This window comes from Crocodylus siamensis, chromosome 1 (assembly GCF_052110815.1).
Source record: "Crocodylus siamensis isolate JL-2025a chromosome 1, ASM5211081v1, whole genome shotgun sequence".
Taxonomy (NCBI): Eukaryota; Metazoa; Chordata; order Crocodylia; family Crocodylidae; genus Crocodylus; species Crocodylus siamensis.
The window spans coordinates 226,301,906-226,328,963 of NC_143395.1; the positions used below are offsets into that span (position 1 = coordinate 226,301,906).

Sequence of the window (27,058 nt, forward strand, 5' to 3'; positions counted from 1 at the left end):
GATGTGAATGTTACAGTTCCCTGGACATTTTGTCACTGTGGCCTTTTATGTTCCAGCTGGTTCTGGAGGAAGGGTTTTTATTTTATTTTATTTTTTTCAAGTAGAAACTTAGTACAGAATTCACTGTGTAGAAAAGATAGATTTTTAAATGGCTCTGGGATTTTACATGTATGACCACATTTATTTGAAGTTTTGTTTTGTTTATCCATTTGGGAGTTCCTCTCTCTACCATGTCAGACGTAATAGAAAGCTGAGTTCTCTGCCTAAGAGGAGGAAGAATTAATGGCTCATGAAAACACAGGAAAAGCTATAAGAGTGTATGGTATGGGAACAGATTCCAGTGATTCTGCAGCTACTGAGGACTCGTATTGGGCAGCAAAAGCCCTTATGAAGAATTTTAGGAGCTTTTTATTATTTCTGAGAATATAATTTGGGACCTCAGCCCTACCACCTAGTAATATTATCCATTAAAAGCCAACTCCAAACTTCCTTGTTTTCAGCATTTGTTTTTTAGTCTTATTGAACCATGAGAGAGATCACACCAATGTAGTTGCCTACCATTGCTGCTCTGGCATTAATCCAGCATTTTTCCCACAGAAAATGTTTTAAAACTCGGATTCATTAATTTAAAACCAGGATTTCATTAATGATTAATGCAGGAAGCCTTGTACAGATTATATACTGTGACAAAATTAGTACTAAAAAAAGAAAACTTCTAAGCACTCGAAAGTATAGTGATGAAGTATATACATAAATATTCCAAGTACTCAAAATTTTATTTCAAGAAGTTGTTGATGCTGATATTTGACTAGTCAAAAGAGCACACTTCATTAAGCAAATCTATTCCAACCAATGATCTAGATGTTAGAGCTGGAACCAAGTGAAACTTTTCATTCAAAATACTTCTGTCATAAATGGATTCTATTGATCAAATGAAAAAAAAATCATAGTAAATCACTTTCCCTCTAAGTCTTTGGTTTTTAACTGAAAACAAAGAAAAAAATGAAAACTTTTTTTAGTGGCCAAAAATTATTTTTTCAATTAAAATCTAAAAAGGGAATTTTTTTATGAAAACTAATTAATTTTTTGCAGCACCACTTGTTTCCTGTTTTCCAGCAGTACGTTTAGGGCTTCTTTCTATGTATGTACATTTATACCATTTAAAACTTATAATTGCATGTGGTGAAAGAGTGCATTACTTTGCAGGAAGCCTTACTGAGTCATCTTCAAATAGATCACCAATGTTTGGTGCAGAAAGGGGACATCTGTTGACCTTGCCATTTTGGAATGGAATTCAGGATTTCATTCTGCTTGGATACCGTGCCTCTGCTTCTCAACATAAAACTTAATTTCCATACATAAGGAACCAAATGAATTCCAGTTGTAAATCCATTAAAATCCTGGATCTGATTTCATGACTTTTTTTTTTGTTTTGTTTTTTTTTGGGGGGGGGGGGTCTAGATCTTCTATCGTCAGTGCTGTTTGATTAAGGAATCTTTCATTTCCCACGTCCTGTCTTTAAAGCATATATTTACTTGAAGATTTCATGTTCTTGGGCTAATGGAACCGAACCCAGGCATTTTTAACACTTGAAGTAATGGTTTAACAATATATGAAATGGCTTGTTGAAACGTTTTTTGAGCAGACGATCAGTTACTTGGTTGATTTGTTGCTTTGTGTGAAAGCATCTTGTATGCAGCTGATGGAATTTTTGAATATGCAGAGAAGAGCTGGAAAAGTTTAGGCTACATAATGCATCTGCTAAAAGAGTCAAAGCCTGTTCAAACAACATTTTAAACTTTACCAATCTAGCTTCAAAGAATGCAAGCAATGCTCCCTCCACTTACTCTCACAATCTAATAGGTCTCAACACGAAGAGGATTTTTGTTTGTTCCTGCACTCCGGCTACTATAACTATTTCTTATTTTCCTCTCATTTTTAGTTATACCTACTAATGCTGCACACAACATTCCACTTCATTCCTACTTGAAATAGTTGCAGACATTTATGCATCCATCCATCTATATTACCAGTGTGGTTTGATGTTTGCCCTATGGGTGAAACCCTAAATCAGTCCCACACTAGCAGCTTCCTCTATGATTAGAGGCAGTGCCGCATGTAATCCAGCATAGTTGAAACAATACACTGACACACCCACCATGCTTCCTCTGACTGAAGAAACTCATTTTGATTGTCCTTAATTATGCAGAGCCCATGGTTCCTGTCATGGGGTGAAGTGTCAGTATTACCCGTTCATATGATTTTGGTTTCTTATTAATGTCCCTCAGTCTTTAATCAGAGTCCTCTCATATCATCTACTCAGAATTATTTCAGTTCTTATGGCAAGATTTTCACTTCTTCTCCTTCACTGCCTGAAACGCTGCAATTGCTGGTTCTGAGTAGTTTTAACTGCCAATTTGATACTTCTGCTTCTTTTTACAGAACAGTTTATTTCCATTTGAAGGAAGGAATAAAATTGTAGTAAAAGATTATAGAAGGAAAAGTACTGCACTGCTTTTATTGACAACAGCAGAACCAGCTGAGACTGCTAAATTGCTTAGCCAGAATTAGATCATTCTGTTCTATATAAATTTGAGTAGGAATTTTGCTGCACTTTATTATTTATGTAGTCTTATTCCTGTTTAAGGTGCCCAGGTTTTTTTCTTAGTAGGCTTCACTGCATTTGATTTCAGTAATCTTTTGGTTCTTTGTTTATCTTGGTCACATTTTCTCCCAAGCTTTTAAGAAAAAAAAAGAATGAGGGGGACAGAAGTAACTTTGGAAATGCTTCCAGATGCAATGAGCTTGGAAATGTTTTAAAAGGGTATTTTTTACACTGTGTGGCACAGGTACCATCCCTGTGGTGTCCCCCAGTTTTAAAGTTTCAAAATTGCTGTGACTGCATGCAGGCTTGGCTCTCTAGCCAGAGGATGCTAGAGGAGGCTCTCCTACAGGGAAGGGAGATATGAGAGCACTGCAGTGAAGTAGGGGAGAGGAGCTCCTTGCCACCAGGAGCCCAGGTCTCCAGCCTGAAATCCCAGTCTAGCATTGGGACTGGAAAGCCCAGCATCAGTAGCATTTAAACTGGGAGGGGAGTAGGGGTGGTAAGCCCGGCTCATCAGCAGAGAAAAAGAAATGCAGATGGCTTCCCTGTGCACAATGAATAACAAGTGAAACCATTCAAAATAGTACCTTATTTTAAAGAGTTATTATTCTGGAGCACACCAGCCACTACCAGAATGTTTGGAACATTTGTACAGCTGGCCCTTTTGAATCATTTTAATGACATTTAACAATTTTTTTATTGTTACATCTGTCTGCACCCTGAGCTTACGTATATACCTTTGCTGTAGGAAGAAGCAGCTTATTCTAATAGATTGAGTTTGAGGGCTGTGAACTCTTACACTGCCTTGCATGGCAACCTTGAGTGAGATTTGATTTTTTTTTTTTTCAGTTCCCTCAGTTTCCTCATTAGGAAAATAATACATTTCCTGAAAGGGGTGTTGTGGTTGCAAGCATTAATTGGTTGCTTTGAAAGTGTGTTGGGGGAGGGAAGGGGGGAAGCCTACATCTATGCGAGTCTGATGTTTGTGATTAATTTCCTTTCCTCCGTTTGTTTAGCTGTAACATACTGTGCTTTCTCATTCATTTTTTTAATTTTAGGAGTCATCAGTTGACTTGTTCTTTTTGATCTCTGTTTTCAGGGTGTGTGAAAACGGTCCGTGCACTGGCATAATGAATGGAACACACAGTGCTGCTTCTGAGATGAAGAAATCAAAGCACCCAGAGCTAGGTATATTTTTCACTATTTTATTTTTTACTCTGTATTTTTATGTTTAATTCTGTAAAAAGAAAATTTCTCCAAAACAGGTATAGCAGGAAGGCATTTACTTCCTGTACTTATGTTATTCAGGAGAAGTCTTTGATGCGCCTGGTGTTCCAGTACCTCTGCCCCCTGCACGACCGCCTGCAAGAGACAACCCAAAACACAGCGCTTTGCTCAACAGGACGCCCTCTGATTACGATCTTCTGGTGCCGCCTTTAGGTTGTCAACCTTTGCCTGTTAAATATTTAATGGTTCATATAGTGTAGATTAACCAAGTAATATGCTTATTGCAAAAATGACTTCAGGTTTATTAAGAATTTCAAATGAACTATGGGTTAGACAGTATAATTGTACTTGCATAGATCTTCTTTAATCACTGCTCTACAGCCAATGTCATTATCCAGTCCAAGATAATTGCAGCTTTTTTACTTTTAGTCAGTTAACTTCAAATTCTTTGTTAGTCATTGAAGGCCAGTGATGTGGAAGGTGCTGATTTTGCTGCTTGGGATATGTGAAAAATTCATCATATCTGTATAAGTTTAGCAGCAATTTACCTGAAAGTCCTTGTGCCAAAACAGTTGTAAAGGCATATTACATTCTCCTTCTACTTGTATATAGAAGCAAAACCATTTACACCATAATGAAGATGGGTCAGATTCCAAGGGATCCAAATTCTGTTTCAGATATTGTGAGTCCCTTCCCCTCCCCCCACCACACATACATTTTTTTTATTCATTTAATTTCATTTCACTATGTGAAGGGGATCAATATTGGGATCACCATAATCACCAAACTTGATCCCCAATTCTACCTTCCAGAAGGAGTTCTTGTGTTCCAGTACCAAAGATGGTAACCAAGCTGCTCTTTACCCATGCTGGGGTTTATAATTGTGCTCTGGCACCCTCCATAACACACAACTGAGCTTGCCTCAGTACAAGTGCTAAGTCCTGCTACCCATCTGCTTTTCTTGTTCCTTAGAGTCTTTGAATTAGCCATGCTGCTGCACCAAGCACTGTGAGACCCCAATGTGTGCAGTGCAGAAACATGTGGAACTGCAAGAAAAGGTGGTATGGGTAGGAATCAAGCTTTTTGGCAAACATGAACACCTGCAGGCACTAGTTCTCACATAGGGCAAAAACAAGGCTTCCCATGAATTCAAGGACTACAGTTTCTTGGCTCTTGGGCCTGAACCGCTGATCTCCAGTTTTGTCTTGAATTATTTCCTGGTAAGATGACACAGAAGATGAATACAATTTACATCAAACCTGCTGTATTCAGCATATTATTTGTCACTTTGGTGTGTAATAGTCGTCGATTTTTGAGTGAATCCTTTCTTTAGGATGCAATATATGCAGCTTGGCCACAAATGCCCTGATTATTTTACAACCTAAGGAGAAACCATTTTTTTTCCTCCAGTAGAAAAAACCTGAATACAGTAAAAAGGTCATTTCCAGCATGTTTTAAAAGTTTTGGGTTGTGCACAAAAGGCATCAGACGTGCAATTTCATTATTAGATTTACTGAACTGCTAGATGAACCCTAGAGTGAGGTCCTCTGTTAGTTGCCAAGGAAAATCAATTTTGAGCTTGCTTTTTATTGTACTATTTTTAATGAAGTTTTGCTCATGTAACTAGTCTTCTCTAAACGCAGGCGAAGATGCATTTGACACCTCGCCACCTTCACTTCCTCCACCACCACCTCCCGCTCGTCACAGCATCATTGAGCTTACAAAACCTGGTGGCTCAGGAAGCCGACCTCCTTCAGGACATGAACTGTTCCTTCCTCCTTCAGGTAAGAGTAGAAAAACAAACCCTTTTCATTTATTTTTGTTTACAGCAAAAGGTTACCTGTGCTGATAATACTGTCATTGAAACTACATGGCAAAATATATACGCCTATAACTAACCATCTAAAAACCAGAGAGATCAGTTTTTTTAAACTGAATGAAGCAATTAACCCAGAAAGAATATAAAATCTCCACTTCAAACATTCACAAAGTAATGAGAGAAAATCAGTATTTTTATACAGGGCGTGACATTTTGGTATCTAGCATTTTTCTAACAGGAGCAGTTCCTTTGAAGTGCCAAGTTTCCATTGAGCTCTGTGATGATGGTGTCTATCATTTGTCATATATGCCCAGCAGTATTGGGATTTTATAGGATGATGTAATGTGTGAATTTTGTCTTATTTGTAAGTGGGACCTGGGGAGAACTCTAGAACATAAGAGAAATGGACAACATATTTGCTAGAACTGCCCCTATGCAAAGGTTCACATACAGACCTAAACCAAGATTGTCCCCTTGCTAATGATGAAATTTACTCCCCCAAATCATTGCCAACCTTATTTCATTCTGCTTTCAACTTGTATGTAGCATTGAAATTTCACTGCTGTGATTGATTTGATATTTCTTCCTGGTGAGGTACAATTTTTGGTTGTCTGTGCTAATTAATTTGGCTCTGCTTGTTGCTTTTGGTGTAGGATGCCCCAGACCTTCCTGAAGGTATGGAAACATGGTACAGTTAATGAATTGTTCTGCTTTTACTTCTTGAAAGATGCAGGAGGGTATTTTTGGTCAATTGTTTCCATGACCAAAGGATTCTTTCATGCAATGCTATGTGGTGTCTTTGCTCCCCTTTCAGCATGCCTAGGAAGCTGTTGGAAGAGATGGTGAGGAATTTGGGTTGTGGTGTAATCAAGATACAAATGAGAGGCTGCTCTGCTTTGTTTATAGCATCCAGCCAACCTATATTTTCTTTGCTTTCCCAGTAGACATGTGATATATATGTTAGATGAAAGCAAGGTGACTGAGGTACCAGGGCACTTAACAGGAATGCTCCTGGGTTGCAGAAGATGGTTTGTTTCCACAGCACAGGGATTTGGGGCTTAGCAGAGGATAAATTGAGGGGTGCTCTAGGATCCCAGAATTTCAAGGTGGGTGTGCAACTACGAGCAATATCATAGTTATCACAACAGCACAATCTTAGGTCTGACTCTAAATAAGTGTTTCTTTACAGAGATCTCAAATTATGAACAAAGCACAAAACTTCTAAAAGTAAAACATAGAAATGTTATATCTTTCCATGTTAATAATGCATGTTGATATGCTCCAACTGCAGTTCCATATAAAAGCATAATTTTTATCAGAAATCAACCATGTTGTATACCAGGGGTTTTCAACCCTTTTGGGTCAGTGTACCCCCAGTGGCTGGTTGAGAGAGGATTCCCCTGGCAGCCAGTTAACAAACGGGGGGTGGGGAGGTGGTGTTCCCTGTGGCCGATTGACGACCAGTGGAAACACCTGGTGGCACCTGCTGCTAAGTACCCCCTGAGGCCATCCCAAATACCCCCAGTTGAAAACCCCTGTTATATCCTTTTTCCTATTAAACTACCTTATGGACACGACTATTCTCCAGGAACATCAATGATGTAAGTGAAGAACAGTTCTACTAGAGATGCACTGATATATTGGTCACATATTGGATCAGCACTGATGCAAGGAAAATTGACATTATTGGCAATCAGCTTTGTTTTAGCTGATATAGCTGGTAATGTCGCTGATAAATGCTGTGTGTATGTGTGTAGCTGCAGCATGCACATGGCTAGGAATGCAGCCTGACAGCTTGGGGAGCAGTGTCCTGCTGGTAAGTCTGTGGGGGGAAGGTGTGTGGGGGGATGCAGATCAAGGCCCCCAAGGTTGAGGGAGCGGCTGGGACAAAGGCAGGCACTGCCCAGCCAGGTAGCTGAATGTGACCGCAGGGCAGGGTGTCCAGGGAGTGCAGGGAGGGGCAGGAAGGGGCGACTGGCTCCTTACTGCTGTGTGCAGCCCTGGGAGAGGCATAGGGGACATGTGCCTCCCCCACATTTCTTCATGGAGTCAGGGTGGGCTGCAGGCTCAGGACTAGGGGCTGTGCCAGCCTCTTCCTGGCAGGGGTCTGTCTGGGCTAGGGTGCACTTGGGGCAGAGCAGGTGGTGGCAGGACTTGGAGAGGTTGGCCTTAGCCACCTCAAAATTCCCTGTAGACCCCCACTTCCAGTGCTGCTGTCACCCACCCTGCCTGTCCTGAGTGCCGCCCCGTCCCACCCCCCTGCCAGGAAGAGAATGGTGTAGCCACTGGTGCCAAGCCAATAGCAGGCAGCCCTCCCTTGACCTGTGCACAAATCTTGGGGGGCGGTCCCCCATGCCTCCCCAAGGGGTGTGTGCAGTGGCAGGGAGCTGCCCACCCTCCCCCCTACACCCCTTGACAAAGCCACCTGTGGCTCCATCCTGCCCTGGTGTCCCGTTCAGTGTCCTGGCTGGGCAGCGCCTATGCCTGCCCCTTCCCAAGTTCCTCCCTCACTGTGGGAGGCCTCAGTGTACTTCCCCATGCCCTCCTGCCCCCCAGACTTATCGGCAGGATGCTGGGCTACATTTCTGTAAATTGGCTATCAGATCAGTATTGGCCTATATGGCTGATTAATATTCGGCCATCTGTATCGGCCAAGAAAATCTTTATGGTATACTCCTAAATTCTACCACCTGTTGATACATCTGCTATTATTTGATGATCTAATTTACCTATAACACTTAAAATAATTCAGTTCCAAAGACAAGGTAATAAAATATCTGTTTAAATATCCAAAATATTATTAAAAATGCTTGGATCAGAGTTGAAATGGTTATGTTGTGATGAAACATGAATTGGCATTATTCGTGCTAACCAATCGTATTCTGTCCGGAAAAAAAAAAATCATATCCTTAACTATTTATTTCCTTCCATTTTCAAGGGTTTTAGGTTTTGTAACAGTCCTTTTCTGTAAAGACATTGTTCATTCTTAGCAATCTGAATGAGTTTGGAGTAAAATTGTGCTATGAACTCTGGTATTCATGTCTGATACTCAGATCAAGTAGTGTACAAGCCTTCAGCATTTTCAACAAATCTGATATATAAAACAAATATTTATAACAAGTATAGAAATGTATGGCCACACACTTGCATGGCCTAAGGATTTTAGGGTGCTAAGCTCCCGTCAGTATGTCTTATTCTGTTTCAGTTTAGGTACCTAAATATTAAATACTATTAGTTGCATATTTTGAAAATTTTGGGCTTGAGTATTTATTTATCCTTGATGGTGTCTAGTAGCCTCCACTATGGATCAAGATTTCATTGGACTGGTTAATGTACGACCATGAACCAAAGACAGTCCCTGCCCCCGGATTGCTTATACAATAGAACCTGCATATTTCTCTCATTGTTAGGTTCTGAGAATGAGGGTTTGCAAAGTAGCTGGGGGCATATGCAATGATAGCAAACAGCTCTGCAAGACTGCTAATGAGCTCTAGCTGAATTGGGAAGCAGCTGCCTTTGAAACAAAAGCTGAAGAAAGCAGCCAAGTAGTTTGTCCTTAATTCAGCAACCTGTTGCAAATTCAGTCAGTTGTGAACCACCTCGATGCAAATAATCTGGGTACCACTGTCCGTTTCACTGTTGCTGCAGTGGTCAGTCAGACGTGATCATTTGCGTAGTCCAGTGTTTCAGTATTTAGTATCGGCTGTAAGATCTGTGGCTCTGAGGCTATGACTCGAATAGAGTAGTATTTTCAGTACCTCCAGCACATTTATGGGTAGCATGACTGCTACCCATAAATGCTTGTTTTCTGTTTGTGTAAATGCTATTTTCCCTTTGCAGAGCCAAAAAGCATGTATTTGATACAAGTCCCAATTATACTGCAGTCTGAACAGAAAATCATAAAGTTGATTCATAAATTATTCAATCATGTAGGCTACTGACCAATGTGGGGGAATCCCCCTCCTCCCTCAACCCAGCGCTTTAACGAAAGAGGAAGCACATCAGTTGACCTGGTTCTTAGTATCTATCTAGATTGAGCACTTTTGTTGAGTTTTTTTGGAGTTTTTATATAAAGCTGTTCAATTAGCTATTGGATAAAAGTCCAAAAAGTCTTGCTGAAGTATGTGATATACAGAGAAGTCGGGTGTGCTGAGTCATGCTGACATAATGCCTTTTCCGGACATGTGCTGCACTCAGTGCAGGAGCTCACCATGCTTAAGATAAAGCACTACGTTTTTTCACATATGTAAGTAGCTGTAAAGAAATACATTAGCTTGAATCCATTATAAGGTGTCACCAAAATAGTATAAAAATCAGGTGTCTTTCACAGAACAGCAGTTATAAGATTAAAGGAAGTTCACTGAAAATAAACATTGACTTTAGAAGCATCAAAAAATGTTAAAGTGCTTTCGAGTAATTAGGTTGAACCCAAGCGACACTTTCTGACATGTTTCTGATGGTATATTTTCTGCTATGCATCAAGATCTGAATGTTATAATCGGCCAGTACACTCTCTATTTCATGTTGCAGAAGTCAGTTCACCATGTATTTTGTCAAACAAGCCACTGTTTGTGCATGCACACATGGGATGACTTTGCAATTTAAGAGATTTTAAAGTTTCAGTTGTGAATTCAAGGCCAGGAATTATTTTAATATAAGAAGTTTGAAGATTAAAGTTATCTGCTATTCCCAAAGCTGTGTGGAGTTTCAAATTACTTGGAATTGAAGTGTAACAGTAATGAACATGTAACATAAATAACATTTAAAACTAGCATTTCGTATCTGCGGACACAAAATTTGAGCAATACATTTCATGGTTACTTAAAATTTTCCATATATGTTATGAAAATACACTGTTACTGACATGTGTTTGCATAAAATAGGGGCTTTTTTAACTATTTTTTTAGAACCTGGTTTCCAAAGCTATGTTAATTACCATGCATCTTGTCAAGTAAGCCACTCTGTGTATATAATGAATGACTTTGCAAACTTCTGATTTATGATGATTGGTTCCAAAGAAGCCTTCTGACAGTTTCACAGCCATGCACCAGTTGTATCACTATGCGTGTGCACTACACCATGTACTGTCACTGCAGCCTTTATGGTAAATGAATTGGGCCCAATTCAGGAAAGAAGCCATGTTCAGGGCAGCACTTACTGAATTATAGTTCGGCTTAAAAAAAAGATCAAAAGAGTTGAATGTTTTAGGAACTTTCTTATCTTTGACTTTTAATCTTTTTCCTATATTTGACAAAGGAAGATGTACAGTTTTACTCCTACTTTCTTTGGTGTGTGTTGTAAACCAGGGTCTGCACTAAGAGTGTATCTACATGGTTTTCACTGCTATGACTTAACTTTTGTAGCCATCCCAAACAAACTTAACACTAGCCAGCTTGAATGCGTCCAGCAAAATAACTGTGTTAGTGCAGAGCTCAGCATGAGCTAGCTATCTAAATATATATCCAGTTTCTCAGGCAGGTTTTGCAGTCTGTGTTGCACTCTAGTCTATGCTGTTGTCAGAAGCCAAGTCACCTAGTTTAAAGTCAACTCTGGAATCTCAGCACTTATCACAATCACTGCGGAATAGGGAGACATACTTGTAAATTAACTACTTCCTTCAGTCACCAGCTCATGATTATAAAGGGGGTACTTCTGTTTGCATTCATAATTCCTCCTCTTCTGAAGGAGGTTGTTCATAAAGATAGTCTGTAGACTTTGCATGTAAGCCTTACAAAAGTTTTAATTTTAAGTATCTTCTGGGTCTTTTTGGTTTTCTTTATAGATCTCCATTTTGATCCAGTTACTGGTCCAGCTCCTTTGCCACCTGCTCGAAGACTAACAGGGGACAATGTCAAAACTAATAGAACGTCCCAAGACTATGATCAGCTTCCATCCTGTTCAGGTAAGGCGACAACCATGCAGGGAGAAAGAATCCGGCTAAGAATGCAAATGATCTTGGCACAAAAAAACTAAAGTCCTGTTTGCTAGACTGTTCCAAGCCATGCACACACATTGCCATCGAGTGGATTCTGCCTATCACAGCAAGTCACATGGCAATTCCTTTTCTGCTTAAAAAATGAATCCATCAGAAGTACAGTGGACATGGATATTACATTAGCAAGCAAAATCCTGTGTGGCTGGCCCTAACCTGAGTAACAGTGACATCTCCAAAGTGAGTTATTTCTTTCCTAGCAGTTGAAATGGGCTGTTTTTATGTCCATTCTGAAACTTTTCTGGGGAAATGACAAGTAATTTTCCCTCTATCTGTTGAGGTCACAAGAGGCCAGAAGTCAAGCAGTTCTTGACTGAGTTTGCTCTCTTTTTATTGTCTCATGGAAAAAAATATCTTTTGAACCTGCCTATTGTTCTCTTACCTTCATACTGATGTACCTTGTAATAAGGATCTGAGTACTTTTAAGTACTTGGTCACTTAAAAGCAATGAATACCTTGCAAAGCTTATAACTGCACAAGTCAGCAAATTTCCACAACAAATTAAAAAGCTGACAGTCTCTGATCCAGATAGCACTCCCATTGCTTCTCTAGTACAGTTAGTGATGGCTGCATCCTGCAATTGGATTCACAAAGCTGTTTGTGACTGCAAAATGGAGTGGCAAATGGAGAGCCAGTGTCCTTTGTGCCCAGTAGGAACCAGTCAGTACACCCCTTGAAATACTAATTGCTTTTTGTGATACAACACTGCTATTTTAGGAGATCTTATCAACTCAAAATCAGGGCAGTATTTAAAACAGAAGTATTTAAATGGTGGCATCAGTATTGCTCATGGATACCCCCTAAATCCTGCTCATTTTAGTCCTATTTTTCTATTCTTCATGAGTTTTTTCTTTTCATCTCTCATCAGCTGTTGTAAGAAAGATTAACTTGTTGGGGTGAATTAGCCAGTTGTGGTCCTGAGCCCACAAGCAGTTACCTCAGTGCAAAATGTTACACGTGCAAGTAGTCCCATGAGTTATGTGCCTGCACAGTTATTAGAAAAATTGGGCTATACATAACAGTGCAGATAGCATGGTTTCTTTAACAGCATCCAAGAGTTGTTATATGGCAGCATAAGACAGGAAGAATCTATTTTTAATTGCAATTACAGGAGAGAATAGAGAAGTCTGAAAAATGTCATGGAATCTTTAATGGTTGTTAAAGGTCTGAACCTCAGTTTGGTAGGTCAGGTAATAGATTGCATATTCAGTATCCCGGTGCCCCTACTATAATGCTTGTGCTTATTATTTAGATGCAATTTTAAAAAGGTTACCAGAGTATTTATCTTACAATGTAAAATGATCAGAGTAGCAGCTTCTTATTGCATAGCGCAGTGTGGCCTTGATTTCTGTTTAGGCGCTTCTGGTGCTACCATAATAACATGATGATGATGTCATGATCACCTTCAGAGTATGGTATGTTCCCTATGTGCCATCTCTGTGAGCTAGTTTTACTTCTGCTAAATTATTGCAAGTTGCCTGCTGTTAAAGATCTCAAATAGCTTCCTTGTTACTACTTAATAAATGCTTGAGTACCTATGTGTATTCCATAACCCTCCACCTTCTAAAATGTCCATGTGTTTCAACCTTTGCTATTAATATCATGCTAATTCAGCATAATATACATCAAGATATTAAATTTAATTTGAATTAAATGAAAACTGTGAATTAAATCATGTCATATTATAATTGGAAAGTTGTTCTTATAGTGGTAGTAATTCCCTCCTATGGAATTAATGAGTTTCAAGAGGAACTGATTCACCTTACTGTAGGATTCAGAAAGACTGCTTGGTATGGAGTTATATCAGAGCAATGGTTCTCAACCTTTTTTGTACCAGGACCCATTTGTAAAAATTGGATAGTCTCGACTCAGTGCCCCTCGTTCCCAACTCCCAGCATATTGATGGGGGGCCCAAAGAGGTCCCCAGCAACCCCTTTGCAGGCTGTAACTCTGCCAGCCTGCAAGGGAAAGCCATGGTTTCCCATGTTTTTCTCCTTTAAAGAAAAATCCATTTTTAAAGTTTGTTTGTAACCCTTTCGTATATTCTTCGACCCACAGGTTGAGAAACACTGACTTAGAGTTGGAGTTATTCTGTAGCCATTGGACTCTTAGCAAGTCTTTCATCATGCCAGCCCTTGTTTAGAGCTAAGAGTTGGAACTTGTTGCATAAAGGAAGCAAATATAAGTTTGTAATTCCATCATAGACCTACTGTAGGATCATGAGCAAGACGCATGATCTCTGCATCTCACTTTGTCTGGCATTATGACTAGAGTACCTGCTTCACTATGGCAGTGGTCAACTTAATTGCTGACTTACTAGGGCAAGTACATTTCTAACATTGCTAAAAAGTTCAAAAATGACTGTAATGGCCCTCAACTTTCCACTTGGCTGTTTCAGGGGATGCAGCGGTGGTGGGGTGTTAAATTTGAGGGGGGTTGTCTATAATTGTCCTAGTATGTGCTCTGGTTTCACTTCTGTGGGAAATGAAATAAAGATAATGAAACAGTAAGGGAGTTTTCTAATTCTAGAGGTTTAACCATGGAGGCATTGAACCTATGTGCAATCATACCTGTTCAGTGTTGATGTTAAGTGCTACCATAGGTATGAGTGAGGAGAAGTCTGATTTCTTCCTCCCTATAACTCCTCTTTTTTACTTTCCCTGGTGTAAATGGCTGCATATGGAATGAGGTAGATACATTGGTTGCACCTGCTTCTTGTAGCTCATTGGTGATATAGGGAAAAGTTGGGTGTGTCCTGGCTACTCAGCATTTATAAAGTCCTGTTACCCAACTGTCCACATAAACTTTGTTAGACTCAAGGCACGTCTCAAAAAACGCTAGCTGTTAACTTTCAGTAAATTCTTTGCTATGGAAAAACAGTAGAACAATTCTTCTCTCGCAAATAACTCAAAGATCACAACAGGTTCCAGAAAGGAATCCACCATGTGAAAAACAATTTGAAGCCCCCTTCTTTATCTTGTGAATCATGTGTAGGTGTTTGCCTGTATTAATATTGCTAATATTATGTTACTACAGCAAAAGCTGTGTTTATATGGCATCCGGGGGAAAGTGGAATGCCAGTTAATCAAAATTGCTGGTTATCTGAGAGGCGTCTGTTCGGGCCCACCCGCTGCATCCGGTGTATCAGTGTGCCGGGGGACGGGGAGGGGGCCTGAACAGAACTGAGTAGCAAGGAGGGAATTTTAATTAAAAGTTTACTGTTCCCATATCAATGTGTGCCGGGGGCCAGGGAGGGGAGCCCCCCGGTACCTCTGCTGCTTCCCAATCTGTGAGCGGATGATGGGCATATTGTAAAGGGAACAGAAAGGGATAATTCACAGCAGAAAAGGCTGGCATCTATTACATGTGAGAGTCTCTTAATTTGACTTTCCATTCCAGAGGCCAGTGGGCTGCTTTCTTTCATGTCACAGCAACTTCTGTTCAAGTCTCACTTGTGCTGGTGAACGTCAGTTGTTCATTAAATCCTGTCCTCCATCTTGATCTGCTTTGAGGTTAGTCAGTTTCCTCAGGGTTCAGTGCAGCCCTGTAACAGTTATGTGAATGGTACAGGCTGCCTGCTCAGAGGCTAAACCAATTAATTGAATTACATAAATGAGAAAAATCTGGAGTCGAATTTTGGGCTGAAGACTGGGACACTGGAGATTTGACTGGGAGAAAAACCTTTATCTCTGGCTATTTGTACACACCACAGGGGTTTAATTCAGCGTAGTTTTCCCTAAATTGAAATGGTGGGTTTTTAAAAACACTGCTTCAATTTAGGGAGAAATAAACTGAACTAAAGCCCGTGGCATGTACTCAAGGGTGGGGGCCCAGTCTTTACCTGCCTCTCTGGTGGGGGGGCAGGGGGGAGTGCCAGCAGGCTGAGCAGTCCCTGAGCTGTGCGAGGGGCGGCTCCCCCAGGTGACACCTGCTTGCTGCTCAGCCCAGGCAGTCCTGGGGGTGCCGCAGCCATGGAGGGAAGCGCCAGTGTCCCCCCCATCCCTCCCTCCTCCCCAGCCACGGCGGGAAGCACCAGGCCCCTGCATAGCTCAGGCAGGCACGCTCCAGGAAGAGGGGTGGGGGGAGATCAGGCTCACCAGTTTTTTTTTATTTTGTGGGTTCCCCCCTTCAGTTTAGCCTGCCTGCACGGGCTGCTGCCAGGTCCCACAGCCCCTGAGCTGCATGGGGCTCACCAAGCCCTGAGCATGTCGACTTCATGAACTGTTGCGCTTTGGTACGTAGCAAGATAAAATGCCTCCGAGGTGTTTTAGTTTGCTACCTAACAAAGTCATTTAAAGTGGAATATGCTGCTGAGCATGCAGACAGCAATGCCATTAAAACAGAATACGCAAACTGAATATGCAAACAGCGGTGCCATTAAAGTGGTGCAAAAGGGCATTTTAAGTTGCTTTAAAGGTCAGTTGTGTGATGTGTACAAAGGCCCTCTGTGTCCAGATGGAAGTACAGTTTAAATATATTTTTAAGTGTAGGATTTAACATGATACTGAGCCTCAGCTAAAATGTTATATGGCTGTGAAGATATTGAGAGAAATGTCACCACTTAAGAAAAAAATTCTAAATGGGAATAGGGTTGCAGAGGGGGTTGTCTGGAGACTTAAAAGGTACCAGTTTGATAGACACATCAGTGGAATGAAAAGAAAATGCATGTTTTGCGAATCTTCCCGAAGAATTAAAAATTACCTTGCTTAAATGACATGATTGCTTACGCAAGTTTTCTAGGAAGCTCAGACATAATGACAGTTTAGTTTGAGACCAAAATTGAATTTTTTTTTTAAAGTAAAGCCGCTTAGAATGGGTTATTTAATATTTAAAAATAAAATCAAGCCACACACACAGCATTTTTCTTGTTCTTTGAGTCCAGGAAAAAAAGGCTTTATATACAAGCATAATTTCTCTACTGTGGACAGATTTCTGCCACAGACATGTTTCTATAACTACTTTTTATGTTTACTCTTAGTGCTATATCTCAATCCGTCTGGCAGTTTTCTAGCATTGTGTGTATACTTCACAATTATAAATAGAGACAATATTCTTCAATAGTAGCTTAAATTGGATGTATAGAACAAGTTTGAATCCCTCATGTTAGTTCTTTCTCTCTTACTGACAACTAAGCTTTCTGAAATATTGCTAACTGCTTCATCCTGCAAGTATTTCTCACTTTTCCCCTGCAAGCTCAATCCCGCTTTGTTGCATTTATTAATGTTGATATGACACTTTCATCTTCAGCGTCTTTTACAGACAGACATGAAGTACTGCTTATGATCTACAGGTTGTCTCATCATCATGTTGCACAGAAAATAATGCAATGGTTCAAATAAAAATTAACCCAAGTCTTGATCTCAGTTACTCGTTTCATAGAATCATGGAGGAAAAAAAGGCTTGAGGGCACCTCGGAAGGTCATGAAGGGAGTTCGACTGGATGACTCCCTGAGGTCCCCTCCAGCCTCAGAAGGTCATCCAGTTGAATTCCCTGCTCAAGGAAGGATTGTGCCTTTTCATTTTGTTAGAGTAATCCCTCAAAAACAAACACCCCCCCCCCCCCCAGGATCTTGTCTAAAGTAAGAATAAAACTATACTAATACCAGCAAGTTCATATGAACACATAATAACCTAAGCTGAGAAATATTCATCTTATGCTTTCACAATTATGTAGAAGAACATATGAATATGTTGATCTACCTGAGATATTTAACATGTTCAGTGGAATTGCAGTCCAAGTATTGTCTCTTTCCAAGACTGCACTAAATAACAAATCAGAGCATTGATAGTGAGAGTAGAAAACTCCTTTGCATCTCCAAATCAAAAAAGAAGACATCTCTGGAAGATTTAAGATGGCAAAGTGCTATTGACACCAATATAAATGGACTTTACAGCCAGTAACTTCCTCTAATTTACATATCAGTTTCCTCACTGTTTATCGTTTGTGGAACTTTTTAGAACTCTGCTGGAAAGATTAAAATCCTTAAAGAATATTTTGAGCTGGAAATGTTTTCTGCCATCTTCCCTCTTAAAGGGGTATGGACTTTACTTGAGTACTAAGCCCTTGGCTCTGAGGAGATTAGAAGTGCTGTTTGCACCTACACATTATGATTCTCTGAAACTTAAGTGCAAAGGGTAACATTTTTATGGAGCACTGCAAAAAAGGAAATAGCATAACTTTTATCAATGTCTTCTGCCCCGTATAACCAAATGTTTGGAGTATACAATTAAGGGCATTGCTTTTGCTGATTTAAATCAGTTGGAATAACAGATAGTGGGTTTTTTTAAGGAGCGACAGAACGAGGAATTATGAATAATATTTGTCTTCTTGGGTACAGACGAGGTGCATGAAATAAACTACAATTGAGTGAATTAAAGTCGCATGTTTATTTGCTTGGAGTTGTCTTTCACCAAAGCTAACTGGCTTGTGTAGCATTCTGAATAAAAATAACTAAACTGCGAGCAGCTGTGTGGGGGGAAAAAGAAAGTTTCTTAGAAACAAACCCTTCTTCCTTAACTAATAAACTCTTAGATTGTTGAGACTGAACAGCTCTTAAAATTTTGACAAGCTCTTCACTATGCATACTTCTCATACTTTTTTTTTTTCCTTTGAACAATGCGAATTAATGTAACAGGTTTTTTTTTAAAGCCTTTCTCATGTGGTTCCTTAGATTTGGGGTTTCACCTACCAATCACTGTTTTCTGTATCTTGGATACGCCTGTTTTATAAAGCTGTTTTCTTTGATTTGTATTCTTTTTTTTAAACAGATGGTTCACAAGCACCAGCCAGGCCCCCTAAACCACTTCCTCGCAGGACTGCACCAGAAATACACCATAGGAAAGCTGACACCTCCGTGGAAAATGTGGATGCGAAAATTGCAAAACTTATGGGAGAGGGCTTTTCCTTTGAAGAAGTTAAACGGGCACTTGAGATAGCCCAGAATAATGTTGACGTTGCTCGTAGTATTTTAAGAGAATTTACCTGCTTCCCTCCGCCAGTCTCCCCACGTCTCAATCTATAGCGACATGAAAGTCCTTGCAGCAGATGAATTCCATGTATGTGCTTGTGGATCTGGGAGTGAGAAAATGGAGAGATGGAATTCGAGAGGCATTTTCTTCTCCTGTCATCATTAGCAAGCAGTCTGCTTGCAGTCAAATGAAGATGGCTGCTCTAATCAAGACTTACAAATGGGCTGAAGCTTACGTATTTTTGCTAGCCATACTTTTTAAATCAGGGTTGAACTGACAAAGTAATTTAAAGAAGTTTACTTCCCTTGAACTTTCAGTCTGTGAAATGCTTTTTCTTGTTTACAAGTGGGCAAGTTAAAAGTTTTCTAGTTGACTCCTGTACTGTGTTCCTGTCCAGAGTCAGTTCTGCTGTAGCATTCCCAACAATTTCCATGTTGACTGCCCTAACAATTAAATCATCTTTTTTCCCGAAGCTCCACATTTTCCATGTCTACTTTTACAAGATGCTTTAAAGATTTTTTGCATTTCAGCTTATCAAACAAATGCAAAAAAATATGTGGCCTTCACTACTGAGTTTTTTTTTCTGAGATTTCTTTGCTTTTGAGAGAGGAAAAAATCTGAATGTATAATGCATTATTTTGTCTTTGAACTGCCTTTTTAAAGGTGTTTTGACAGTGAGATTTGGGCAGCTTTTCTTCTTAACATGGTTTTGTGACCTGTATCTTAAATACATAGGTCTTTATCCGCGTAGTTTCTGCAGTTGAATAAAACATCCCGTGTCAGTAATGATACTAAGTCATGACACTCGATAGGCCTTTAAAACTTAAGGAGTATTCAGAAGTTTAAAAACAAACCAAATGCATATGTTCACGTTGTACTTAGGTTAGATACTGAGGGCAGCCCACTAGTTATAGCTTAAGTATTCTCAGGCATGCTGAATAATAGGGAATCTTGTTGCATAATCTTCATGATGTTCAGGTAAATTACAGTCCTATCTCCTGCAAAATGGAATAAAGTTAATTTCCTATTTGAGTGATTAGCCTCTGGTTCATCACAGCTTGGATTGGTTCATATTAACATGGGAACTTTAAATCTTTGATGCACTGTTAAGTTCTAATACTACTGTAGCAATATTTTTTTGCAAATCTCTCTAGTAATTCCCTCTTTCTACACTGTTATGTTAGAATGTGTTTAATACCCAGATTCATTCACTCATTACTTCTGCTTGGAAGCACCATAGATTTTTTTTTGACTTGGGTGAATTTGTGTTACCTTAGGCTGTAAGTTTGTTTTGTGTTTCTTTTCTTTTCTTTTTTTTTTTTTTCTTTAAGCACAGATTGATGCAAACCAAACCTTGTTCTTTGTTGAGGTCTGTTCTTACTACAGCATTGAATTAAGAGTCCAAATATTTCCAGATTAATTCCCTTCTTGCTGCTTTCCTGTTTGTGGAAACTGTTGAAGTCATCTTTTCCTCCCTTACTGTTGAAAAGATGAACCATGTGGGAAATAGAATAGTTTCCACATTTTGAAATGTGGCCAGTATGAGACCTTTCAGGTTGTGCTAAACTTGGATTGAGATACCTATTTATTGTTCCCGTTCATCTTTCAATTTTGTCTTTCGCTCAAAGCAAGTGGAAGCAGAAGCTTTATACCCTTTAAAGGGCAAGATCTTAGCAACAAATGTATTTATTTTAAAGATGCCAACCAACTCGAGTTCAGAATTTGAAGTCACAGAAAACCCAGTGGAAATCACCATTGTATCTAGATCTCCTTCATTTAATTAAAAGCTTACTCCCCCAAAGGAGAAAGAAAAATTCCTTTGCTGCATCACAAAGCATGACATGCCCATCATGAATGTGTCTAGTGAAACAAGATGATGAAAGGTATTTGAGCTAAAAGAATGAGGTTCTATTTCATTTCAATCTAAGAAATGGTTCTGAATTTCTGTTCTAGAAAAGGGCTGTTGCAGCTTTCGTAAAATATTCATTCTTTAGAGAGCGAAAAGTGACAGCTTTTGGCTCAAGTTTTTCTCTGTACTCTTCTGTTTTCTGGAACAAAATATGCTGTTTTGACACTCTTTTTCAGTGGATTGTTTCCTGCTTCATATTGATAATGCTTCTGCATTTCAGCCCAATACAAATTCAGAATGATACATGCTCTTAAGTTAAATGCTGCAATTTTGCTAGAATTGTTTAATTATAGTTCTAACATAGCTGCCAGAATAGCAGTGGGGGGGGGGTGGAAAAGAACATACTATGTAGGACAAGCAGTCTGAAGACCATATTTTCAAATTTCTAATGATAATGGTAAACCTTAGTATGGATTCGATATTTTTTTTTTTTTTTATTTTATGCAGGAGCTTAGTACACATTAAACCATTGTTGCAGTTAAGAAGCAAGAACTACTGTCACTTAACAGGTTTGAAAATCATTTGCTCCCCAAACAAAATCCATTTTCCACTTTCTTCCCTTTTTCTTCAGTAGCAGTCAGAATCCAACTGGCAAGGGGGTTTTTTTTGGGTGTGTTTTTGAAAATCTCAGTAAAGTAGTACCGTAGATGTCAGCTTCATCTTCTCAAAGCATTCCATTAATCTTTAAATGAGAGTAGTAATCAGACATTCTTAAATAGTATATCATGAAAGATGCCTCTGACCCATTTCAGTTAATAGGTATAAAGTCAAATTGAGTGAAAATGCTAGACTGTTGATGTTTACTTCACAGGAATTAATGAGTATAGGAGAGATTACTTTGATTACATCCTGGTTCCCTAAAACGTCTCCAACTTTGCTTTGGAAGTTAAGGGTGCAATGCTGCCAGCACAAATGCACATGGAAGTGAAAATGGCTTCAAACCAGTAAAATGGTTTTACGAGCAACACCTACAAACTTATTTCCTGCCTTAAAGAGTTGTCCAAAGGCCTTCGTCCTTGTATCTGTTTGCACCTGACCTCTTGCATTTATTTTTTTTGGATGCTAAATTAATTCTTTTTATCAAGATTTTCTGACTCAGCAGTTGAGTAATATGACTGAATATCAGCAGCATGGTTCCTTTCCAAAGATGCTAAGCAAAAATTGAAACTGTACTAAAACATATTAATTCTATGTCATGATCCATACAGGTGAGTTGGCTGGAACCCTAAAGTGTCCACTAGTTCAGTGTGTTAACATTTCACATCCCAAATGCACATTTGGCAAAAACTTCTTCATAATGTGAACTTAGTTTTTTATACCGGAATCATTCTTCTGTTCTATTTCACATATTTTCAGCTTGAAGCTTTACTTTGCACTGATTATCCTGAACATTTTAATTTGTGTCTTAGCTTGACAAATTTGGAAGCAGATGAACAGTGGCTTTTAAACAGATTCAGGTACTGCCTGTTGACCTGGAATATAGTGCTTCTAGGAATGATCTTCTGAAAAAGGACTGCAATAGTTTCCATTTTGAAGGTTTTTCTTCCAAATAACTATTTTATCTGAAAATGCCTTTTATAAACTTGTCTAACATGTGGCAGACATAGTGATGTGTTCAATTAATTTATATTTTATTCAATGTTCTTTTTCAATTCTGGTTATTATGTAACCTCAAGTACTTTATCTGTTCTTGTAAGGTATTTTATAAAATTAATGTTAACAGAATACTGAGTTGGTCCTTAATTTTCAAACTCTTGTCTTGACACACAGTCCTTTGGAAACATAAGTATCCTGTACAAAACTGAATGCTGTCTTGGAATTCAGAAAAGAAAGCATTATAGTAAGAAGGATCAGCACAGTCTGAAGGAGCCCCAACACTGGCATATCTTCATTACTTGGTTCTCTTTTTTTATTTGTTGAATTTAGTAAACAAAAATACTGTGTTTAAGAAATCAAAGTGTTTACAGAGTAAATATGTAATATTTGTCTCCTATACATAGTTATCTTTCTATATGGAAGCTTTATTTAAGATTAATTATTCTATTTTTTGAGACCTATAATCACATTTTCAACTGAAGAAATAAGGGTGAATATGGTATAGTTTATCACAACGAGCACATTAGACTTTTATCAAGGAAAACAACATCAAAGACTATATCATCCTATAATAATGTAGCTTTGTTGTCATAAGCATTGTAGTCTAGTTTGGGAGGTGGGGGAGGGGAGGTAGCAAAAAAACATGATTTTTCTCCTTTTTCTATTAGTCAAAGTTTAGAAAAGTTTGAAAAAGATAGTGTGGTCTGAAGGACAATGTAATGGTTTCTATCAAAATTCAATACCAATTAACACATCTGGGCTGAAGTCTTAATGGTGCCCACTTGTAAGTGTGTACTAATTTTCAAGAGAGCAATGTGTTATAGTTCACTACCACTATTACTACATTATAAAAGGTTTGATTTATTTTTTCATACAGTGATGGTTTATTTTATCATTTTCTGTCCTGTTCAGGAAGTGAGATGTCACTTCCTCTCTTCATCTAGTGTGATATATCAGAGCCATTGAGGCCACTTGGAAATTTGTCTTTAGAAGCTGATGAGGTGGCAAAAAACGGGAGTTGATTTACTTTCCACCAGCACAGGTATGCTCACCTGCATTATATTTTGGAGCCTAAAAAATTCGTTGGATTCCTATGCAAACTAAAGGAATTGCAAACTCTGTGCACAACAGGAATTGCAAGGCTTTAAGACTGCAAAATGATGGGGTGCCTGTAGAAGTGCCTGCTCCACTGTTCTGTAATTACAGTGCATCAGAGCAGACTTGATTAACAGCCTGCTGGAGCATGCTAATTAGCATGCTCCAGCAGGCTTGGAATCTCCTGTATTCAACTGTACATCAAAATGGTGCTGGTGCTTTAACTAAAGCTTGTTTGAAAAGCTTTAGTTAAAGTGTCCCTACCACCATTTTAAAGCGCAGGATCCTGAATATGTGAGATGCTGCAGGCGTTTTTAAGTAGTGGTTCTCAGGCTCCCCTGAGACTGCTGTAACTCCCTCCTCCCCCAGAGCATATGTAAACATACCCATGGGTTATTGTTCTTTAGGCCAAACTGGGAAAACCCTAACAAAATACTTTGATCTGCTGGGCATTGAGCTGCTCACAGCTGTCTGTTAGAGCAGTGAAACCAGCCAGTTTTTACCTACACTGACATTTAAAAAAAAAATCAGTCTACCTTTTTTCATTGAGAAGACTGTTGTGGGAACTGGCAGGATGGAAGGGGGCAGGTAGAATTTTTCACTAAGATGTGAAAATATAGCTATTCCAATTGGCTATCATAGTATAAATATTTTACTGCTTTTTGAAATGCTTGAAAATCTGGAACCTCTTAAGAGACTGTTTGGCAAGAATACACCAATCTTGAATTACTCTGTCTTCCTTAAAGAGAGTTTTATTAAGAGATGTCTGTAGTGTGACAGGATGTCATGGTATTAACTGTGAAGAAAAAATGTTAAGAAGCATTATACTGCAGTTTTTTGACACTGACAAAACAACCAGGAGCCTAATACGGTGCATATTCTTCTGGAAAAAAAGCTCAGCTTATTGATCTCTGTGTAGGTGTACACATGCTGTTCTGACAAAGTGGAGGCGAGAAAAAAGTACTCACCAGTGCTTGCAAAAAGAGTGAGACTTGCAGAGCCTAAAAGTAGGCCACCGCGCTCACCTTTTGTTAAGCATCTGTTCTGTTTGGACAGCTTCACTGAGTGTGCATAATAATTGAGCCAACTTCTCACCAGCTGGAAGGGGAGCTGCATATGCTTACCCAAAAATAGTTTGCCCCCCCACCGTCCATCTGGAATCAGTAAGAGAAGGACGCCACAGATAATTCTTGCACTTGCCTCCAGCAAGTCTTGGAAGTGTCCTCACACACTGGCTCTGGTAAGTGCAGTAAGAAAGGGTTGTTTTTTATCTACCAATTGTTTATCACTGAATGCTAAACATCCCAGTTTGAGCACTTGTATATCAGACTCTCCCAATATATTTTTGTACTCAAAGGAGATCTTCTGGAGTTCAGGTTCACATCAATACTGTCTTAAAAACCTTGAATCTGAGGTCTTTACTGTTTTCTGAAATGTACTGTGCTCAGAGCAGACTTCCCCAACCCCCTCTGCTACCATATCTTTTATTATATCTGGTAAGATTATGACATTTCTGAAACAGGTCCACATCTTGAGGGGTCATACCTCCCTTTCTTTCCCATGCCCCAGTTGAGGCCAAACCCTGCTGACATTCTTCTTTATCTTTTTATTTTCTAACAAACAAGTCACTTGTCCAAAACCTGAACATCTCCTTCCACACAATACTGTAGTTTCCTTCTCTTTGGCTCTCTTTTTACTACTTCTCTCACCCTCCAATGGGCAAGCCAGAAAGGGATAACAAGAAAAATCTTTTGTGAGGCCTATGGTTTTCACGTATCCTTTGAGTTACTTCACTGATGCTGCACGTCACCTGCCTTCAAAATTACATAATGTGCCCATATCCTAAACATAGCTGTCTCATCTCCTTACCCCCAGACTCAGCCAATAACCTTACATTTCCTCCCTCCATGGTTCCTTTTGTGCCCAGACTCCTCTTCATGCTTAGTCTGCCCAACAAGACTTGCTTTCCAGGAGTCCTCTACTACCTCATTTATCTCTCTCCTGCCATGTGATTCTCTGGAGAAACTCCTTTATTTTATTACTGCCACTGTCACTTTCCCCAGTCACCTTTGCCATTTTAGAAGCTCTTGTATTGTCATGTTGAATTTAGACTGTGAGCTTGTCAGGGCATGGATGGTGCTTCTAGCACGTTACTAGAGTGCTCAAAGAAGTAATAGAGATTAGTCCAGATCTTGGCCTTTGCATCTGAGGTGCCCAGCTATCTGTCTTGGAAGCACGAAACCCACAGTGTCCTGATTCTGAGTGAGGTTAGGGATTTACACTGATCGACTGTCTTTCAGGATATTGGTGATGCTTTAATAACTTCTACTGTTGGGGAGGAGGAAAACTTAATTAAAATTTACGAGGCTTATCAGTTTACTTGAAGTCACTGAAGCAAGTGCTTACCTTGCCTAGGCACAACAGATGACTTATTTCATAGGGACTGAGCTCATAAAATGAAGGATTCAGAGGGTGTCCAAAAGACTCATTTGCTGTGGTGTAAAACATCACAGTCTACATATGCAACACTATTATTTCATAGGTTTTAGGGTCAGAAGAGACCTATTAGATCATGGAGTCCAACCCCTATTAGACCACAACAAATTCATTTTTACCACTGTAAGATAGCTAGTACTGTACTCAAAAATACTTACGGCAGTGAAAATAACTGCATTTTAATGCATGTATTAACACTGACCTAGGTGTAAATTGTGCTGTGACAGTACAGGGTGAGACACCTGCCTGCCATCGAGGTGCACGGCTCTGCTCTTTGGGTGCCCTTGTGCCCCAGTCAACTCCTCTGCTGCCTGATGCTGCAAACTGGGGCCTGGGGCTGAGCCCTTGAGCCTGCTGCCAGCCTGGGGCTGGTCTGTCTTGGCTCAAACTACCGCAGTCCCAGGTGCACATGAAGATGCTGTGCCTGGGAGCAATTCACTCCAGTGCAAACTGTCAAAGTTTATTCTGTCATTTTAATTGCACGTTTAGATGCATCCAGAATGTCTTTAAGTTTTCTTAGAAGGAGAGTAAGGTATAACTTTGGGATTGTCCTGTCCCTTGTGATCACAAGGCACTTGTGAACTTTGCCTTATTTGCTTTGGTGCGTAGGTTGTTGTGATTAAATTAAATATTTAAGGAAAAAAACATTATATTACTAGGAGAAATAATTAATTGTGAACCAGATTGGGAAACAGGTCCCTTGATTCACACGTTGCCAACTTCTATTCTTCTGGTTGTGCCTATGAATTATCTACTAATCAGGCCCTATTGTGCCAAGCACTGTAAAAATAGGGCCAGGCAGTTTGTACCCCAAAGAGTTTGTCATTTTAACATGAGATAGACATGATATAAGTGATAGGGTATAACACCCACAGAGTGGGAACAGAGTGAATGGTGACAGATGTTTCATGATTTTTGTGGGGATGTGGGGGCTATGTGTTAGGATACATTAAATGAAAAGAACAGAAGAAAGGGGGAAGATAAAGAGTGAAACAAAGTGACTTAAGTGTAAAGGGGGTGGGAGGGTTAGAAGGAGTGTTAGAGCAAACATCCAAATCGCACACAAGGCAGAGAAAGCCCATCCAAACCATGTAAAGTTCTCCTGAAGTCCATAGGGGGCTGTTCATTCAGTCCAGTCCATAACTAGTCTTAATAGCTTTTAGTGTATGCTATTTTTCAAGCCTTTTAAGGTTTGTTTGGTTGGGGTTTTCTGGTCTGATTTCAGGCATGTGTGTAGCATGAGGGCTCCATCAGCACTGTGAATTGATTATTTTGCATTAGCAGTGTGCAAAGCTTAGCTATGTGAAACTTAACAGATATCTCACCTGCCTTTGGTCTCATTTACTGTGT

The 27,058-nt window shown here is 39.5% G+C and overlaps 1 protein-coding gene across 1 annotated transcript in view; it reads left to right on the forward strand.

Moving 5' to 3' along the window:
- The window catches only part of CBLB (Cbl proto-oncogene B), a 175,440-nt gene extending 155,799 nt beyond the window's left edge, over positions 1-19,641 (forward strand). The window contains exons 15-19 of the mRNA XM_090058252.1: positions 3,705-3,793; positions 3,914-4,045; positions 5,476-5,616; positions 11,434-11,553; positions 18,412-19,641. Coding sequence (XP_089914378.1) covers positions 3,705-3,793; positions 3,914-4,045; positions 5,476-5,616; positions 11,434-11,553; positions 18,412-18,665 — 736 coding nt within the window. The 3' untranslated portion in view covers positions 18,666-19,641. The remainder of the gene's footprint in view (positions 1-3,704; positions 3,794-3,913; positions 4,046-5,475; positions 5,617-11,433; positions 11,554-18,411) is intronic.
- The last annotated feature ends 7,417 nt before the right edge of the window (positions 19,642-27,058 follow it).